Below are 22,164 nucleotides of genomic sequence, written 5' to 3'. Positions count from 1 at the left end.
CGTTTTATCCAAAAGTTGACCTTGTAAGCGCTCTCATGCCTACAAATTTTGATGGATTTTCATTAAATTTATACCAAATGTTTATACCACTAATACCTTGGTCAAGTTCCTAAATCAGCCTTTGTCGATAGACGAGATACTAATATACTGCTTGACCGGCGGGGGATCCATGAATTCTATAATTTGACCAATTAATATGACATTGCATTTGTTTTAATCTTTTACAATGAGGCATATATGTGCAAAGGCTGAGGAAATTCTATTGGAAGGTTTTTTTTTATAAATTTACTAGAAAATTGAAATGGAGTGCACACACACACATACACACACACATACATACACGCATACATACGAACACACATACGCACGGTAGCGATGCTATATCCCCTTCGCAACAAGTTGCGCGAGGGGATAATAAATATTAAAACATGTACAGATAAGAAATACAATTTCACAAACTAGGAATCTATTAACATTTTCTGATTTTGATGGCAAATCAACGATTGTGTAACTCCTTCTTCTGACACTATATTGTAACCATTTTCTTTGTGAAGTGAAGCCAAACGGGATGAAGCATCTCTCAAACATGACATATAGAATAAGCGTATTGATATACACTGCATGTACATTTTGTAACTGTTTTTATGAATCCGGAACTGTAAAATGTAATGTTAGTGGGTTTTGTATGTACTGATTATATTATGCACAATGATTTGTAATTTGAATGGCACTTAAATATAATGTATATTTAGGTATAAAAACTAAATTCTGTAATAATATTATCCAATTTTTATATAATAAACAGTTTTCCTCTTAAAATAGGGATGACTCATACAGGAAAAAGTCTCTGTCACTAGATTTGATATTTATGTTCTTTTTTATATTTAAATATATATTTTAATTCTGTCATTTGTTTGGTGAGAGGGGCAATCAGTTCTGTTATTCTGAACGTATTTTATATCCGAGATATTTTGGATATTCCGGATATCCTGTATCAAACCAACGCGTTCTGTATTAGTTGAGGAGAAGTTCCAACTCAATTTGAACAATATCCAATTTATAATGAATCTGGCCATTAATAAAAAAAATTAAATAACAACCCAATGTCAAAATGTGTCTTTATCAATTAAAAAACGCAAATTGATCAAACATGATAAAAATAAACGTAAGAAAACGACAAACTACACTAACAAAGGACGGATTTTAAAAAATGCAATGATGCAATTGTGCCAATGATAAATACTGACCTTAAGCCTCCTTCTGACTCACAATACATCGACCTAAATGTACCTAATGGTCTGGAGATTTTGAATGTTTTTTTTCTGTATTATGGCAGGTAGTTGGTTCTTAAAACATTTCATTTAGAGTCAGATATATTGTTTTGTATTTTTCCTGAAATAAAATAATGGTTTTCGTAATACATTAAATCATTTGTATAAATGGATTTTTAGAAAGTATTATGACACTTTAATATATACCATAAAATGTGTATGTATTAACAAAAGAGCAATGTTTCTTTGTACAAGAGTTATCGTTATATATACGTTGTCTATGACCCAATCAACCTTTTATAACGTATAGACCTCTAGTTTCTGTGATAGCAATATGCCTTATTTACCCTCTGGCCGAAAAATTGCGTAGTCTGTTACTTTCTGAAAAGTGATACATGTATCTAAATATCCAGAGGTTTCCTAAGTTTTTAACCGGGTTTTCCAAGGAAAATCTGGTTATTGATATGGTGAAAATGGCGAGCGGACGGCTGCCAAAAACGTATTCCTATTGCGCGAATAAATCCTCCTACAGTTTTCAAGATAGGACGTTGTTCTTTTGAAGGTCAGTTGTTCATATATCAGAGGTGTTCATATTGCTATGATTTTATTTTTTGATAATTTGATTAAAAACAAAAAAATACCTGTTGAACTGATTTATTTTTTGGCAAAATAATGCCTATTTGGTACCCCTTGTGTACGGAGAACCTTTTCTACAGTTTTCAAGATAGGAAGTAAATGTTTTGCAGATCAATTGTATATTAGAGGTGTTCATAGTGCTAGGGTTTTGATTTTTAATAACTTATGATAAAAAATACCAGCTGTAGAATTTCTTCAATTTTTGGCTATAATTCAACTGTACAATTTTTTGTCTGCTTATTTGCATAATGTGAGTTGGTGGAACATTTAAATTATGGATTTTTCTGAACAAGATGTTTTCCTGCACTGTAGTTTGTAAGCGTGTGACCTGCAAAGTTAGCTTTTGTAGCCATCTCTTTCATAAACGAAGCAAGATTGTTTCTCCAACTTGTCATTTAAAAAACCATTTATCGCTACGACGGTCAAATCAAGAGATGGTTCTTTTTTATAGCTAGAATGGGTCCTCATCTGACGAATATTGTATCGAATGAGGTATTTTTGCTGCATATAGTTTGTAAAGATCAATTGGATCTCTTGCGTCCAAGTCTAAATCATTTTGGGTTTGATTTTGCGGATGGCCACACTGTTTTCCCCTGTTCTTCTTTCTGTTTGTCTTTCGTTACATTCGAGAATATCTGTGCCGCCAACTGATTTTTTTTTTCAATTTGATATCCACCAATTCTAAATTGTAATATTCTGTCATTCCTCTTAAACCAAAACAAATGATATTATTCAACCAGAGAGTGTACAAGGGTGCTTCAGGAGTTTCATTGGCAAACATTTTCTTTTCTTACAATATGTTAATTTCTTCGTCTATTATCGCGTAGGTTTTTATTCATCAGGGTCTGATAGGTATCGATTGGAGGTCATCTTTACACGACCTCTACATTTGCATACGATCTAAATATACACTGTACCAAAACTTATCGCATAGAAGCTGTAAAGGAGGCTTCCTCGTTGCTTGCAACGAGCTCTAGATGATTTGCATACCATCTAAATTCATCACAACTTATCACATACATGCCTTTATCTGTTTAATGAGAGGTGTAATTCTTTAATACTCTGCAGGTGGAGTTTACATAGAAAACAGGCATGATTTATTGCCTGTCAACTTTGAAAGAGTTCCTAATGATTGTCTAAAGCCATGATTGGTCAGATGTTGAGGTCGTGTGAAGATGACTTCCTATCAATGCCTGTCAGATCCTGACAAGTTCAAGGGGAAGGAGTGGTTTTATTTAGACTGATTGACAATCCTATCTTGACTTGAAGCTGTAATGGAAGACCTCCTCGTTTTTAGCAACGAGCTCAATTTTAGTTTTGTTGTATTTTAGTCACTGTTTCTTCCTATATGATTGGCTTTAGTTTATCGTCCGTTCATGTATATCCCCCAGAGTTACAATTATCAATCGATTTTTTACCATATATTGTTCAAAATAATTGGAGAATGTGCAATAGTTAGTCGTTAACATAAAAGACATGGTCGCTTTCAAACATCTTAAATAAGCTGCGACAGACCTTTGACTATGCAGCTTTATCTCTATCCGACCACATTGGTAACAAGCAGCACTTATTTCTCGTGATCAAAAATTGTGTCATTTTAACCAGCCATGGAAAATATATCCATACACCGTGCACCTCAATTATGTATATCTTTTTACGGGTAAACACGGTGGATCAAAACGATGCAGGTGTGCTGTGCATTGCATTGCATCACATCACATCCATTCAATTGAAAGTTTATTAAATTGTGAGCGCATACCTGTTAAAAGTAGCGAAAGAACAGAGTACTGGATATCAAATCTAAGGATCTCGGATTCGAAACCCATTATAGATGTTGTATTTTATTCCCTTTTTATCCAAGATCAGAAATCGATTTTACAAGTTTAAGTGCAAACTATCTATGTCATCTGTTGTACAACTTTCATCTTCTTGTGCTCTCTGTTAACTGAATGACTCTGGGGCTTATAAAACACTGATATATCTTATTATAACTACAGTATGCTGACCATTATCGAAATAAGATTTTTGTTATAAACTGTATCTTTATTAAAGCGGGTTCGAAACCAATTACAGACGTTGTATTTTATTTTTATTATTTTTTATCTAAAATCAAAAGTCGATTTTACAAGTTTCAATGCAAATTACCCATTTCATCGGTTGTAAAATGCTCCTCTTTCTGTGATTTCTGTTAACTAAATGACAATGGGGTTTATCAAACACTGATATATATAATGTTATACATGTAACTACAATAATATGACCATTCTCGAAATAAGAAAAACAAAATATTTTGGTTTATAAACTGTATCTTTATTAGAGTACTCAAGTTTATAAGAATTTAGGTTAAATATACGAAGGAAGACTTTTTTAAAAATATTTTTAAATTGACGATTGAAACGTAACTGACATAAAAAAAAACAACATTATACATGTACACATGTAATTCTATTTACAATGACACACAATAATACATTTCAGTTTTAAAAACACGCAATTAAACTCCATCATTATTCTTCTTTCATAAGCTTAAATTTAAATGAATGTTACATTAATTATTAATAATTTTAAAAAAATTGTGCAATATTGTTAAGTGTATAACATGTCTATTTGCAGGTCTGTAGCTCGCAGTCTAGATGATGGTTGGACGACTTTGGAGCTAAAACTCCGTACGAGTTAAAACGTGTGGATATAAGCTTAATCAGTCAAAAATTAGCGCAATTCTCAGTGTGTTGTAAATTGCAACGTTTTAATAAGGAACAAAATTAGAGTCTTCAATAAAAATGTTTGCAGACATGGAGCTACATACCTTCGGCTTTGAAATCGGCAGACCCATTATTAAATTTAAAACTATCACCGACTTTTCTTAGAACGAAAACGATTTTATTTGATGACGGAAATCACAATAACCAGAGAGAAGTGACGTCAGATGGTTAAGGAAAAAAATAGTTCACCAACCTATTCCACTTGCGGACACGATCTATGATTGCTTATGCGACGATCTGTGCCATAATTACAACATGTTTGAAATCGGGATAGACATCTTAAAACAGGGGGTGAAAACATGAAATATATCAAAGGATTCAAACAAGTATTGACAAGCAACGAAAAAGAAAACATAACACGAACTAAGTCTAAGCTTGAATCAAGAAGTGAACTATTTAACAATGCATAGTTAATCGTGTAAATTAAAGGATATATTGTGCTAAGGAGATAAATCACAATGATAATCCAAAACATCAACGACATCGAATTTGCTATTTTGTTTCGTCGAACAAAAGCTGTTTGGTTGTACAGATAATACAGCTTTCGAACATTAAAAATAACTACAATAATAAATGGTAAACCACAAATATACAAACCAAACCCAACCTCAGTAAACTCTGCTGTTTCCAAAGATATCATTTTCATTATATTTAGCACTTTAACTGCTCCGTATCCGATGGAAACGACAATAGAGCTTAACCAAACCGCAAAAGACATCAAAAGAATTTTTTTACAAGTCAGATTCAAACTGTGGAGAGGATTTGTTATGAAAACAAAACGAACATATGATACTAAAACCATATGGAAAAATGCCGAATGAATAAATAAAAAGGTGAATGTTTCATATATATAACGATGAGAATACTCATAAAAAAGAGATGTGTTAAATATCTGAACATATCGCGTTACGGAGGCGAGTACGTCAGACACTGCTAGGCAACCAATCAGGACGTATGTTGGAGTGTGCAGCCGTTTGGATACAGCAACAAAACACACGGTGATAGAATTTCCAATTAATCCAATGCAAAACAAAATCGATGCAGCAATAACAATATACGTATTTGCCATTGAACTGCGTGTTTTCCCGATACACAGTTTTACTAAAATGGATATCAGACTTTTCCTGCAGTACTGCTAGTATCCGTTTAAAAGTCCCCTTTGTTGCCTGTAAATTAAGATTGAAAAACAGTTATCATAAACACAGAGTATATATCTAATGTAAAAAAGACCGATAACGGAAGGAAAATAACATTTTATCTCTTTAACGTCTGATAAAAATTACACATTGAACATCTATTGTAACTTTAAACAAAATGTTAGAAAATAAATGAATATTCTACTTACTGCTAAACTATGCTAAACTATTCTCTTCGATTTGTATGACCAGGACCCAACGTCATCAAAATTGTCTTGCCACTCAACCAAATTCTAAATTTAAACAAACTGTTAGAAAATAAGTGAATATTTCACTCACTAGTATACTAGGATAAGTCTACTTTCTTAAATATGTATGACCAGGCCCCAACGACATCAAAATTGTCTTGCCACTCAACACAGTTCTCAATGAGAATCTTTAAAGAGAAGTACATCAATATAAAGTTAATATTCACACATTAGATTGCGTACTGCTAAGAGGATATCGGTTTTGTGGGTGATGATAGTGGGGTTAGTATCTTTTTCTCTATCTCCATCCGGTTTAAAATTAACATGTACGTCACGTGACATGGTTGAAGAGAAACTAACAGTGTCTTTTTGTGAACTCTTCACAGAGAGAAATGTATGTGCATATACAATGTATATAAAGCTTACTTTATCTAACACACTGTTATCAGGCAATTTCCAGTACACCAAATATGAGGTCAACTTATACGCTACAAAGTAAATAAACGATCGTTTATACTTTGCCAAAATAATAAACAATCAAAACAAAAATAAAACTATATGCTGTCATTAGACAGTAATCCCCGCACCATTTGTTTGCCTCTAAATAACACTGTTTTGTACCAGTTTAATTAAAAATGAAGGCCACATGCAAACTCCGGTAATACATTTAAAAATTATAATTTTCATAACTGAAGGATGAGATCCCTTCCCATATGATAATACACATGAGCAGCATTTTATTTGCAATTTAAGGTTGAACTGTTTGCATTGAATTTTCAGTGAATCAATAATCTTAACAATTCATGTCCTAGAAGGTATAATGGTCTATATAATAAAACAAACAAAATTAAAATTAAAATATACCCCATCCCCGGGGCGGTTGCCGTCTTTAGATTTGCTTCTGTGTGCCTACATGTACATCATCGTGTGCACATATTTAGAGAAGGGTGGGAGTGAGGGGCTCAACCCCCCCCCCCCCCCATGAAAATTAATTTTACAATAGTAAAATTACCAAAAATACACCTTGGACCCCAATGCTCTTACAGACATGTACATGTAAACGCTCAAACCCATTGCGCTTCAATGTTAGGTGACATTATTTTTGGGGTAGATATTATATGTATACATTATTGTTTATTTTAATAGGAAGTATACATCACAACATGCAGGTGTCTTTCACCACCATAAAGCTGTTATTTACCTAATAAAATAGTGCAAGTGGTTTTGAAGAATAGGTCACAAAAATACATGCACGTTACAAATAACTAATCTTTGTCTGAAGTTACGTACACAACGCAGGTCTGCAGGTCTCATTAGCGGATACTAGTTTTACCCAGCTTTTCGATTAGATGGATTTCACGTGGTGTATACTTACATGTATGCGTTTTCCATATGCAGAAAAGTATTAGTTAACATGAATACACATTTCTTTTGTGATGATCAGCTAAAGGAATTCATTATTGTGCTTTAATTGAATTATCATTATGATGTTGACAAATATTGGTAAGCATAATACATGTAGTAGGACAATATAATGAGACGCCAGCATACATATGTATTACTTTCACTTTCTAAATAAGTGATCTCCCTTTGACAGCATACTGTATCATCTTCTTTTAATCTTAAAATAAGCTTATCATCGTTACCTATCATATCGCATTTTTAAAGTTTATGTCATTTTAATTGCAAAAGTTAATTTTTCATTTGTCAGACTTATACTATTGAGTTGACCCTGTATAAACAATTTCGTATTAAATTTGTGTATTACATGTTAGTAATTGTAAAAAGTTATCATTTTATATGAGTTTTAATAGGAAGGAACAAAGGCGTATTTCTTTCTGAATGTATTATAATGCATCAACTGTTCTGACCACATGAAAGAGGAAACAACAAAAAATCTTCTAATGTCATTATGATGCATCAAATGGTGTAAAGAATGTATTAAGAAGACTGAATCTTTAGAACCAGGTTAAAGGGGGGGGGGGTGAATGTTGAGTATAAACAGTTATAATTTGAATCATTTTTTGTTATTAATTTTAACTTGTCAATGAATACTAGTTATTGATCCCAAGGTAGAAATATGACCTCTGATCATATCTCAATAGATCATTTGTCAAATATGCAAGGTGTAATGTAATTCTTTTTAAGAATAACATGTTCTACCAGTTTATAAAAGTTTTTAGACCCCAAATTATATTTTGATTTTAATAGATCATTCGACAATTAAGGGGGGAGGGAGGAGAACAGATTGTATTTTAGTTTGTTTGCAGGTGGGGTTTCCAAGATCCATATTTGACAATTTTTTAATGTAATTTAAAATAAGACTAAGCCATACTACCCTGAATAAACAATTTCCTATTAAATTTGTGTATTAGATGTAAGTAAGACAATGTAGACACTTATCATTTCTATATGAGTTATAATATTAGGAAGGAAGGAGTATTTCTTTCTTAATGTATTATAATGCATCAAATACAATGTAGGCTATATGTATGAGCTTATGGGACTGTTCTGACCACATGAAAGAGGAAAATACAAAATATCTTCTAATGTCATTATGATGCATCAAAAGGTGTAAAGAACATGGTGTTGTCTTTAACCCCCGCCCCCCCCCCCCCCCCCATTTATGAAATAGGAAATGATGATACACTGTATATTTTGTAAACTTCTGAGATCCTCATTTCTAAACCATATAATTTATTCTTGCTCTTTGTGTCATTGCACATCAAATTGTATATAGCTTATTCCCCCTTGGAGACACCCTGCCATTTTCGTGTATAATGTTTACTTTAACGGACTAGCCAATCAGAGAGTGATTAACAATAACTAATCTAAGAATGTAAAAAAAAACAAACCTGAATCGAATCGAAATCTGGGAAGAACGTGCCAAATCGAACCGACAGTTTTTTGAATCGCAAATAACCGATTATTCCGTTATACGTCTTTACTAAGTTTATATTTAATTATCACTTAATGTGTCAATTAAGTCTGTAAAAATATCATATTAATGAAGACGTTTTCAATGTTCAACAACAACGCTAACTATATTGTGCATACTGTGTTTTACTTATTCAGGCATAAATTAAATTAACCCCCCCCCCAAAAAAAAAACAAAAAACAAAAAAAACTTTAAACCAATAGCAGCGTGTTCCAATTGAAATACCAAAACCACTCAAGTAAATATTAACACTGTTTTGGCGTATTAATTTAATGTTTTATATTTACGAATCGGCAATTAAAATATTGATTTCAGATAGCATACAAGAGTTATTCTTCAAGAGTCGTGCTTGTTTTTTAATCAAATACACTATTTCTTTTTTTCAGATTATTTATCATAAATTTGAAGATAATGTATTTTAAAACCCCGAGACATGCATTCATCGTATTATTTTCTATTTTATTTCAAGTTTGGATGAATTCCATATAATCGTGTTGACATATGTACATGTACAAGGGGTGTCCAAAACGTTTGTGAACACATGCATTATCATTCTTTAGAAATTATCATTTTTTAGAAAGTATTATGATATTTTAATATGTACCTTTAAATGTGTATGAATAAAAATAAGGGAATGTTTCTTTTTACAATAGAGTTATCATTATTTATACGTTGTTTATATATGCAGCATACCTTTCGTTATATCGACGTTTTTATAACCTCTAGACCTTTGGTTTCTATGATAGTAATATCCCTCAATCACCCTTGGGTCAGAGGGTACAATCGCACAACCATCGAATAAATTCTCCTGAAGTTTTCAAGATATGACTGTTCCTTTGAAGATCAGTAGTACATACATCAGAGTTTTGCATATTGCTAGGATTTTGATTTTTGATAATTTATTTTTAAAAAATACCCGCTGTTGAACGTAGGCATTTTTGGCTAAATATTGCATATAGGGTACCGCATTGTACGGAAAACTCTTAATACAGTCTTCAAGATAGCAAGTAAATGTTTTGCAGATCAATTTCACATATATTAGAGGTGTGTGTATTGCTAGGACAGTTATTTTTAATTATTTATAAAAAATACCAGCTGTAGAATTTAGTTATTTTTGGCTATAATTTAAAAACAACTTAGCGTTGCTTTTATGTCCGCTTTTTTGCATAAAGTCAGTTGGTGGAACATTTTTATTACAAATTATCTGAAGGCGCTGTAGTTTGTAAGCGTTTGGCTTGTAAAGTTAGCTTTTGTAGCTATTTCTTTCATAAACGAAGCAATATTTTTTCACTCCTTCTGTACATTTGAAAAACCATATATCGGGGGTTATCTAAAGAAACGGTTCTTTTGATAGCTAGAGGGGGCATGATTGTATGTCTGTCAACTTTTGAAGTGTTCCAAATGATTGTCTTAAGCCCTGATTGGTCAGAAGTTAAGGTCGTGTGAATATGATCTATCAATATCTGTGCTTTTGTTTAGACTGATTGATAATCCTATTTTAACTTGAAGCTGTAACGGAAGACGTCCTCGTTGCTTGCAACGAGTTCAATTCTAGTTTTTTTTTTAAAAAAAATAAGACACTCTGTTTCTTCCTACATGATTGGCTTTAATTAGCTTCCGTTCATGTATATTCCCAAACAACAATTAATCGATTAATTATTACCACATAATGTTCAAAATAAAAGGAGAATGTGCAATAGCACGTTGTTTACATGAAAGTAATGGTCGCCGTCTAAAATCTGAAATAAGCTGGTTGCGACACGACTTTGATCATGCGTCTTCATGTCTTAGTCAAAGGTATCCGGCCATATTGTAAACAAGCAGCACTTATATCTCGCGACCAAAAGTTATGTCATGTCAACCAGTGATGAAACGTATACCCATACACCGTGCACCCTAATCATGTTTATTTTTTTATTGGTAAAGACGTTGGATCTTAACCATGCGGGTGTGTAGTCTATTGTATCACTAGACAGTATATATAATTTTGAGCGCAAACCTATTAAAAATATCGAGCGGATAGCGTAATGGATAAGGAAATCTAAAGATCACGTGTTCGAAACCGTTACATACGTATTTTATTATTATTTTTTTTTATCCAAGACCAAAAGTCGATTTTACAAGTTTTAATGCAAATTACCTATTTCCTCGGTTGTAAAATGTTCCTCTTTCTGTGCTTTCTGTAAACTATATGATAATGGGGTTTATCAAACACTGATATATAATGTTATACATGTAACTACAATAACCTGACCATTCTCGAAATAAGAAAAAAAAATCGTTTATAAATTGTATCTTTATTAGAGTACTCAAGTTTATAAGCATTTGAGTTAAATATGCGAAAGAAGACTTTTTTAATTTTTTTAAATTGACAATTGAAACGTAACTGACATCAAAAAAGAAAACATTATACATGTACACATGTAATTTTATTTACAATAACACACAATAATACATTGCGGTTTTAAAAATACGCAATTAAACACCATCATTATTCTTCTTTCACAAGCTTAAATTCAAATAAATGTTATATTTATTAATAATAATAAAAAAAATATATCGTACAATATTGTTAAGTCTATAAAATGTCTAGCTGCAGGTCTGTAGCTCGCAGTCTAGATAATGGATGGACGACATTGGAGCTAAAACTCCATACTAGTTAAAACGTTGCAATTTACGTGTGGAAATAAGCGTATTCAGTCAAAAAATAGCGTAATTTTAAGTGTGTTGTAGATTGCAACTATTTAACAAGAAACAAAACAGGAGTCTTCTTCCTTCATTAGAATTTTTTGCAGACATTGAGCTACATACCCTCGGCTTTAAAATCGGTAGAACCAATACTAAACTTTAAACTATCACTGACTTCTTTATAACGAAAAAGATTTTATTTCATGACGAAAGTCACAATTACCAGAGAGAAGTGACGTCAGATGGTTAAGGAAAAAAATAGTTCACCAACCTATTCCACTTGCGGACACGATCTAGGATCGCTTATTCGACGATCTGTGCCATAAATACAACATTTTTTTAATCGGGTTAGAAATCTTAAAACAGGAGGTGAAAACATAAAATATATCAAAGGATTCAAACAAGTATTGACAAGCAACGAAAAAGAAAACATATCATGAACTAGGTCTACGCTTAAATCAAGAAGTGAACTATTTAACAATGCATAGTTAATCGTGTAAATTAAAGGATATATTGTGCTAAGGAGATAAATCACAATGATAATCCAAAACATCAACGACATTGAATTTGCTATTTTGTTTCGTCGAACCAAAGCTGTTTGGTTGTACAGATAATACAGCTTTCGAACATTGAAAACTACTACAATAATAAACGGTAATCCACTAATATACAAGCCAAACCCAACCTCAGCAAACACTGCTGTTTCGAAAGAAATTATGTTTATTAAATCTAGCACTTTAAATGTTCCGTATCCGATGGAAACGACAACAGAGCTTATCCAAATGGCAAAAGACATCCACAAAATTCGTTTACAAGTCAGTTTCAAACTGTGGAGAGGATTTACTAAGAAAACAAAACGAACATATGATACTAAAACCATATGGAAAAATGCCGAATGAATAAATAAAAAGGTGAATATCTCATATATATATAGATGAGAAGACTCATTAAAAAGAGATTTATAAAATATCTGAACATATCGCGTCACGGAGGCGAGTACGTCAGACACTGCTAGGCATCCAATCAGGACGTATGTTGGAGCATGCAGCCGTTTGGATACAGCAACAAAACACACGGTGATAGAATTTCCAATTAATCCAATGCAGAACAAAATCGATGCAGCAATAACAATATACGTATTTGCCATTGTACTGCGTGTTTTCCCGAGGCACAATTTTACTAAATTGAGTATCAATATTTTCCAGCAATTCTGCTAATGTTGGTAAAGAAGTTGCCCATATCGTCTGTAAATTAAAATTGTAAAATACAATTGTATTCATCAACACATACCTGTAATACATTTTAATATAAACTAGAGGTACTGTGAACAAGCTCACAATTGATACCCCCCGCTAAGAAAAAAAATCATAATGCGTGTATTTTTGCTATTATAGAAAATATTGGATGAATCTATTTCACTGTCCATTTTCTATAAATAACAACTGCTTTATTTTTGAAAACTGTTAATTTTTAGCTTCTAATATTTCCATTAATACAAGACATGACACAGACAGAATTTAGCTTTTTTGAAACAATGACCTTGAACTTTCTCAATTGACCTGGGTCAAGGTCATGACACACCCTTTAATCATAAGCAATCTTTGTGTGAAGTAAGAACTTCCAATGTTTCCCCATAAGAAAGATATGGACCGGACACGAATTTTGCACTTTTTCTGCCAGTGACCTTGACCTTGCCCAAATGACCTTGGGTCAAGATCATGACACACCCTTAGGTCATAAGCAATCTTTGTGTGAAGTAAGAACTTCCAATGTTTCTCCATAAGAAAGATATGGACCGGACATGATTGCACAGACAGACGGACAGACAGACAGACAGACGGACGGACGGACAAGGTGATTCCTATATACCCCCCCCAAACTTTGTTTGCGGGGGGTATAATAAGATTAACAAGCATTCTGAGAGTATTGCATAAGCAATACACGTCCCCTACCAGTTTGTAGAAGTTTGTGAAAACAATGCACTGTTATGCAGAATATCGTTTCTTATCGTCTCAACAGACCAACCCGATAACGAACCCGATTGTAATAATACATAAAACCCTGTCGATTAGATTAACAACACAATGCTTGACACTATTTTACAGAACTTATTTGTTTGTTAAACAGAGTAAAAGGAATGGTCCAAGAAATGCACGATATTATTACTGACAACATACTTTCCTTGTGTATTTGATACACACCGAGCCCGATAACGAACCCACACATTAAAGAATTGGAATATAAAATATTAATTTTCTCAAAAATATGTCAACCTGACGCTACAAAAGTGTAAACTTAATCTGTAGTTTGACATTTTAAAGCTGTTCAGCAAATTTCATATTATTCCCCAAACGCATAAAGAAAAAATGTGTGGAAAACTGAAGTGGGACAGACAGACGGACGGAAAGACAGACAGACGGACGGACGGACGGACGGACAAACAGACAGACGGACTGACGGACGCAGAGAAAAGTTATAGTCCCCTCCGGTGAAAACCGATAGGGGATTAATAACGGAAAGAAAATAACATTTCATTTATTTGAAGATTAAGAAAAAAAATTACACCTTCAGCATCTGTTTTAAATTTAGATGTTATGAACAAATGAATATCCCTACTCACGTTTACATTGTGCTAAAAAATAATTTCTTTAATTCGCATAACCAGGACCCAACGTCATTAAAATTGTCTTGCCACTCAACCCAATTTTTACGAAGAATCGTTAAAGAGAAGTGCATTAATATGAGGTTAATACTCGGACGTAAGGCTAAGCACTGCTAACTGAGGTGGGGTGGTAACAATAGGGTAAGTATCCATCTAAAGGAAACATCTTTATCTTCGTCCGGTTTGAAGTTAACATGTATGTCACGTGACATGGTTGAAGAGAACATAACATTATACCTTTTTGTGTGATAATTACAGAGAAAAACTTGTGTGCGTATACATGTATATAATGCTTACATTGTGTAACACCCTATCACCAGAATATCTAAATACTACATACAAGGTCAACCTATATGTTACAAAGTATAAAAAGGATTGTTTATTCTATGCAAAAAATAAAATAAAAAAAAAATAAAATGATTTCTTTATTTCTATATATAAAATATGTAACAACGCAGTTTAAATAGTGAATAACTTTGCAGTGTTTTTTTTTAAGTAAATGCGGATTGTTATACATATAAACCTTAAATATTGCATCAGCCATTCAATATTTTTACCTATAATGAACATTTTCATCTGTTAGTCAGACTGTTAGTCAGTAAAATTATAAATAATTTCTATTGGTTTTTTTATCTCTGTTATTATGTTACATAATCGTATGGTACGCAGTTCATGTAAATTTGATTAAGATATTTCAAGACAACATGTCTCAAAAAAACAAAAATAGTTTTACGGGTTAAGGATGATCATCATAAGAAACAAGATATTCAAAGTGAAAAATAATAACTAACAAATGTGTGTATTTACTTAAGTCTGCTTTGATCGAATGTACTCTTATGGTATTATGATACATGGTCAGACGGGCTATAAATTCCATCCAATGCATTCAATTAATCAAATACTGAAAGTACTTGAAGAAAGTTAGAAAGTTTGTTAGAAAAGTTTTGCAGTTGATTCCACATGTATTACTTGGGTACAGTCAGTAGAGAGAACTTTTAATAACTTTTGCAGCATGGCTCCAGATTAGTTCATGATTGGTTGTTCGGTATCAACATAAAAGTGGATATGATATGAAGGAAACACATCTGGGTCAGAAGAAGTTCATTTCTTTTGACATAGCGACTTCGACTAGGGATATTATAACACCGCTACTTGATTGTATTTTGGTTCACACTAAATGATAACCAACAGTATTCAAAATCAAACGTCTTAATAAAAAAAAACAACAAAAAACAGGAGCAGAGCAAACACGAACCTCTAAAAAATAAGAGGTACAATCAGGCGCTATAGAGTAGTGAGCATCCTCTGCTGACCGGTCATCCCCGCCGCGTGCTCTTTGTCGTAATCGGGAAAAACGGAAAAGTCCGTAGACAATTAGGTGACTGATTAATTATAGTCTGACAATAAGTATGAAAAACGTCAGTCAGCATACGAGTGTTTCATAATTTAGTCTCTTTATAGGCCAGTGAGAAGGAGTTGATATGTTAACTAACTGAAATCAACCCACTTTTTGTGTTCGATACATAAGAAATACCAGGTACAGTGTAAAACGATATTAAATCGGTCCTAAATTGGTCCCTAGGTCCAAAGTTATCAATCTCATCAATAGTAGACATGGCTATAAATACTTAAGAGAACACGTCTACCTATAGAATATCAGCAGTCAGCATCTACATACTATAATTGCATTTATTACCTAATCAAAGGGATTTTGTTGTGTTATTAAAATGGTTTTCTAACAAACTTTCTAACTTTCTTCAAGCACTTGTTGAAGGTTTATGTTATTGATGAAAAATGAACGTGTTCTTAATTTAACTAAGATGCTCACGCATTTCGTTGTGTTTTTTTTTTTTGGGGGGGGGGGCGGAAAACTTTTCTTAATTACTAAACAAAGAAAATCCAAATCAATGTTTAACTTAATATAAATTGTGCCTGTTTGGGAGGGTAACAGTTGAAATTGACACCCCGAGAAAACCATTGTCAACCGACGCGAAGTGGAGGTTGACAATGGTTTTAGAGGGGTGTCAATTTCAACTGTTATCCTCCCAAACAGGTACTATTTATTTTGTTATACTGAATGTTTTAATTTAAAAGAAAACATTACTTCTTTTAGATAGGAATAACGTGAATTCTAAGGCGAACCGTACGCGCATGATTTTCGCGCATGTAACAATTCGTAATGTTACCCGTTGCTAAGTGCGTTGCTAATGCTGAGGGTAATAGAACAGATTATGAACTGCGTTTAAACCAATCAGATTTCAGTATTTAAAATGAAAGTATAACAATATAATTTATTGCCCTTTTGAATAAAGATTTTTTAATGTACACCTTCATGCAGATTTTTAAATTTAAATCGTTGAATTAAAAATTGATTCCTTGGTTTTGAAAACATCATTCATTCGAAACGAAAATTTCAAAATATGTTACCACTTCTGTAACTCGATGATCAAGAGAAAAACATGTCAAATGCCAAGGAGAAGCCCCAAGACAGAGGCTAGAGCATTTAACATTTCAATGGAATGCGTACATTTATTTGATATAAATATATCGTTTATTTTTTTGAGAAACTAAACAAATTGTAAAGCCGATTAAATGTATGTTTTCCTGACTGGATTGCTATCAATGATATACGAAGGTTGTCCCAAAATAGCGTAGACAAGTGGCGTTATTCAGTTATTCGAAGACAAAGGAAGATGCAATTTGTGTCACAAAGGGTACAAGAAATTTGCATTCAAATAATGTTTTAAAATCGAATATTATTTGAGATTAAATTAGTGAAATGAAAGCATGTTAGATCAGAAATTCGACATGCCGCACAATGTCAAAAACAAAAACTTTAGTTAAAATCAACATAATGAATTGAAAATTGGGCGAAAAAGTACTTTTCGAATGAAAAAAAAAACATACACTGATATTTGATAATAGTTCTATTATTCATTCAGAAAATGTTTTGGCTATAAGAAAACTTAATAAATCCTAAGCGGCTTTGGAAGTAAATGAAATTAACAAAAATCGATGAGAAATGCGTTTCATGAATAAGTAGTTAAACAACATTCAAAATATTTGAACAAGTATGATGACAATAAGTGGAGAAAAAAAAAACAACGATATAAATGGACGTCAAAATGTTTATCGACACATTTCGGTAAGACAGACGTTAGACAATAAGTAATACAGGACAAGTTTAGAGCCGACAGATCGTTTGTACTTAAAAAATATTAAAAAACAAAACAAAACTAGAAATATATATTGAATGTACATGCTTGGTACATGTTTAAAGATATTATTTTTTTAAAGACATTTTCGGAAATAAAACGTAAATGTTATCGTAAACGATTTGGAGGGTTTAGGAACAACGTAAAACTCGGAATTTTCGACGCCGCCTGACAAAATTTGTTTTTACTAATTATTCATTTTCTCGAGAAATAAAAAAAGTACAGATTTGAACTTTTCAGCATTGTTTGCCAAAGGGTCATTGAAAAAAACATAGAAGTCTAATGAAATTGCGGTGAACAGATTATAAATCATGTGTCTTGTCTACATTGTTTTGGGACAACCCTCGTATGCAATGTAGTATGTGTCAAAGTAAAACAGCAGCCATTTATGTTAGTTATCTGTAAGCGGATCGGAGTTCTGTTCATGGAAATGAGTTTACTCGTGTTCGAGAAGCATGTACATAAAGACGATTCTAGTGTCTAATGCCTAAGAAAAGGGTCTTCTTGTTCTATCGTGATTTAAAGATAAATACGAATATCAATATGACAGTAAACCGAGCTTTCTTTTGTGTAAACATTTCCATTCTTTACAAGGGAATCGTTATTGTAGCCTATTTATTTTATTTTTCTTCAGAAAATTTTGCATAAAATTTAAGAGATGTGCAAATTGCTGGGATTTTATTTATGATAATTTTTTTTTAAAATTCCAGCTGTAGAAATTATTTATTTTTTGGCAAAATGGTGCCAATATGGTAGCTCCAGTGTACAAATAACTCTTTCTCTGTTCATATTGCTAGGATTTTGATTTTTAATAATTTATGAATTAACAATATCAGCTGTAGAGTTAAGTCATATTTTGGCTATAATTTAAAATTGACTGTACATTTTTATGTACAGTAATTTGCAGAATGTAAGTTGGTGGAACATTTTCATTACGGATTTTCTGAACAAGATGTTTTCTTGCGCCGAGTTTGTAAGCGTTTGACCTGTAAAGTAAGCTTTTGTAGCCATCTCTTTCACATAAGAAGCAAGATTTTTTCTCCAATTTCCAATTTAAAAACCATATATCGCTACGGGGGTCATCTACAGAGATGGTTAATGGTTCTTTTTGATAGCTAAAAGTCTTTAAATGGCATATAGCCCAGAGGTATTTTTACTGCATATAGTTTGTAAAGATCAATTGGATCTCTTGCATTCCCAATTTGCGGGTGTCTAAAGTATTATCCCCTGTTTTTGTTTTTGTCGTCTTTCGTTATATTAGAGGATTTCTGTGCAACTGATTTTTTTAAAATCTAATTTGATGTTCATCCTAAATTGTAAGGTTCATTCACTCCTCTTAAACTTAAAAAAACCGATTCTTGTTCAACCAGAGAGTGTACAACAGTGCTTCAGGAGTTTCGCTGCCAAGGATTTTTTTTTCGTACAATATGTTAATATCTTCGTCTGTTATAGCGTCCGTTTACACTTGTCAGGGTCTGATAGGTATCGGTAAGGGGTCATCTTAACATGACCTTTACATTTGCATACCATCTAAATATACCACCAACTTATCACATACAGGCCTTTATCTGTTTTATGAGAGATGTAACTCATCAATACTCCGCATTTGGAGGTTACATAGAAAACAGGCATGGATTTATTTGTCTGTCAAATTTCGACGAGTTCCAAATGATTGTCGAAAGCCCTGATTGGTGAGAAGTTAAGGTCGTGTGAAGATGACCTCCTATGAATACCTCTCTAATCTGTCAGAAGGGGATGGTTTTATTAAGACTGATTGACAATCCTATCCTGAGTTAAAGCTGTAACGTAAGAACTCCTCGTTGCTTGCAACGAGCTCAGCACTAGTTTGTTTACATTTAGTGACCACAGTTCTTAATACATGATATGCCTTAATTTCATTTGATGTATACTGAAACACCGTGCACCCAATCAATTATATCTTTTTATTGGTAAACACGTTGGATCTAAACCATGTGGTCGTGCATTGTATTGTATCACATCACATTCATTCAATTGACAGTCTATAGAATTTCGAACGCATACGAGTTAAAAGAAGCGAACGGATAGCGTAATTGATGAGCGAGTCTAAAGAATCCAGATTCGAAACCCGTTTATCTTTTATCAAAATTTGACTTTACAAGTTTAAGTGGAAATTACTTATATCCTCGTTTTAAAAATGTTCCTCTTTCTTGGCTCTCTGTTAACTAAATGACAATGGGGATTATAAAAAAAACTGATATATACTGTTTTACATGTAACAACAATAAGCTGACCATTATCGAAATAAAAAAAGATTTTCGTTTATAACCTGTAGCTTTGTTAGAGTACTCTAGTGTATAAGCATTTGAGGTAAATATACAAAAGAAAACTTTTTTTAATATTGTTAAAATGACAATTAAAAAGTAACTGACATAAAAAACCTTAAACACATGTGATTTTACGCACAACTACACACAATAATACATTACGGTTTTAAAAATACGTAATTAAACTCCATCTATATTCTTCTTTCACAAGCTTAAGTTTAAATGAATGTTATATAAATTGCTAATAATAAAAAAATATATATATTCTGCAATATTGTTAAGTCTATAAAATGTCTAGCTGCAGGTATGTAGCTCGCAGTCTAGAAAATGGATGGACAACTATGGAGCTAATATGCCGTACGTGTTAAAATGTTGTAATTTACGTGTGGAAATAAGCTTAATCAGTCAAATATTAGCGCAATTTTAATTGCGTTGTAAATTGCAACTTTTTAACTAGAAACAAAACCTGAGTTTAAAACCTTTACTAGAAATTTTTGCAGACATTGAGCTACATACCGTCGGCTTTAAAATTGGCAGATCCACTATTAAACTTTAAAATATCACCTCCTTTTCGTAGAACGTAAACGATTTTATTTGATGACGGAAATCATAATAACCAGAGAGAAGTGACGTCAGATTGTTAAGGAAAAAATAGTTCACCAACCTATTCCACCTGGGGACATGATTTAGGATTGCTTATGCGACGATCTGTGCCATTATGAAAACATTTTCTTAACCGGGATAGGAATCTTAAAACAGGGGGTGAAAACATGAAATATATCAACGGATTCAAACTATTAAGAAGCAATGAAACAAAAAAAACATTTTATTAACTAAGTCTAAGCTACTATCTAGAAGTGAACCGTTAAACAATGCATAGTTAATGGTGTAAATTAAAGGATAGATTGTACTAAATTGTTGATAAATCACAATGATAATCCAAAACATCAACGACACTGAGTTTGGTATTCTGGCTCGTCGAACAGAAGCTGTTCGGTTATACAGGTAATACAGCTTTCGAACATTAAAAACAATTACAATAATAAATGGTAATCCAGAAACATACAAAGCAAATCCAACCTCAGCTAAAACTGCTGTTTCGATAGATACTATGTCCATTAAAGAAAGCTTTATATTTATTCCGTATCCGATGAAAACGACAATAGAGCCTATCCAAACGGCAAAAGACATTAACATAATTTTTTTACATTTCAGTATCAAACTGTGCAGAGGATTTGTTATGAAAACAAAACGTACATATGATGCTAACACCATATGGAAAAATGACATTTCAGTATCAAACTGTGCAGAGGATTTGTTATGAAAACAAAACGTACATATGATGCTAACACCATATGGAAAAATACCGAGTGAATGAATAAAAAGGTAAATATCCCATATATAAATACTGTGGTTTCATTAATGTTCGTGGGTATCAATTTTCGTGGATTTTCTGAAAAGCACAGTTTCAAGGATACATAATTTCGTGGCCAATGATCCAATCAATACAAAATGTTAGTTGAAATTGAACTTCAATGAACATTTAAATTCGTGGATCAACTTAACAACGAAATCCACGAACATTGGTATTCAACAAATATTGATGAAACCACAGTATACGTGTGAATAGTCCTTGAATAGAGATTTGACAAATATTTGAACATATCGCGTCATAGAGGCGAGTACGTCAGACACTGCTAGGCATCCAATCAGGACGTATGTTGGAGTGTGCAGCCGTTTGGATACAGCAACAAAACAGACGGCGATAGAATTTCCAATTAATCCAATGCAGAACAAAACGGATGCAGCAATAACAACATACGTATTCGCCATTGTACTGCGTGTTTTCCCGATACACGGGTTTTTTTTAAAATGAATATCAAACTTTTCCTGCAATACTGCTATTATTGGTATATAAGTTGCCTATGTCGTCCGTAAATAAGAATCGAAGAATAACTAGCCAACATTGAGATGATGACTATCTCAAAGGGCCCGCTTAAATAATGAACGAAAGGGTGAAAAGCATTTAAGAGAACTTTGCTTTGACCTTGACCTGTAACTTACACATTTTCCAGCTGGCATAACACTTTTAATTCAATCAATCTCGTAACCCCTGACATGCAGGCATTTTTGTTCAACTTGAGCAAGATTAGGCAAGTTGGAAATAATCTACGATCTAAAACTGATTATCAAGAGATCTGCTAAGACATTCTCGTTGACTTTGTTTAAATCATAAAGTCAATGCACACCATTAACCCAAAAGCTCTGTTAGTGTGAAGTAGGAGCCAAACAGGGCCAAGTG

At 32.8% G+C, this 22,164-nt stretch overlaps 2 protein-coding genes and 1 pseudogene across 3 annotated transcripts; all 3 read right to left on the bottom strand.

Annotated features, from left to right (window-relative positions):
• Positions 1-4,210: 4,210 nt before the first annotated feature.
• Positions 4,211-6,921, bottom strand: LOC128172942 (olfactory receptor 52B6-like). 2 transcript variants are annotated; one of them, XM_052838679.1, is made up of 2 exons: positions 6,015-6,921; positions 4,211-5,835 (listed from the first exon to the last, which is right to left on the bottom strand). In XM_052838679.1, the coding sequence occupies exon 2, from the start codon at positions 5,736-5,738 to the stop codon at positions 4,863-4,865; it is 876 nt and encodes a 291-aa protein (XP_052694639.1). In that variant the 5' UTR covers positions 5,739-5,835; positions 6,015-6,921; the 3' UTR covers positions 4,211-4,862. The 2 variants fall into 2 exon arrangements, with proteins under 2 accessions (XP_052694639.1, XP_052694640.1); XM_052838680.1 differs by having other exon boundaries at positions 6,145-6,921.
• A 4,561-nt stretch (positions 6,922-11,482) lies between these two features.
• Positions 11,483-12,915, bottom strand: LOC128173270 (C-C chemokine receptor type 1-like). The gene has a single exon (XM_052838989.1). The coding sequence runs from the start codon at positions 12,824-12,826 to the stop codon at positions 11,951-11,953; it is 876 nt and encodes a 291-aa protein (XP_052694949.1). The 5' UTR covers positions 12,827-12,915; the 3' UTR covers positions 11,483-11,950.
• A 7,611-nt stretch (positions 12,916-20,526) lies between these two features.
• On the bottom strand, positions 20,527-21,713 carry LOC128171080 (olfactory receptor 2L8-like; annotated as a pseudogene).
• Positions 21,714-22,164: the final 451 nt, after the last annotated feature.

Source organism: Crassostrea angulata, chromosome 2 (assembly GCF_025612915.1).
Source record: "Crassostrea angulata isolate pt1a10 chromosome 2, ASM2561291v2, whole genome shotgun sequence".
Taxonomy (NCBI): Eukaryota; Metazoa; Mollusca; class Bivalvia; order Ostreida; family Ostreidae; genus Magallana; species Magallana angulata.
This window is presented reverse-complemented; position numbering and strand designations above follow the sequence as displayed.

Coding starts and splice junctions, on each gene's coding strand:
- LOC128173270 (XM_052838989.1), bottom strand. CDS start 12,826: ATGGCAAATACGTATATTGTTATTGCTGCATCGATTTTGTTCTGCATT.
- LOC128172942 (XM_052838679.1), bottom strand. CDS start 5,738: ATGGCAAATACGTATATTGTTATTGCTGCATCGATTTTGTTTTGCATT.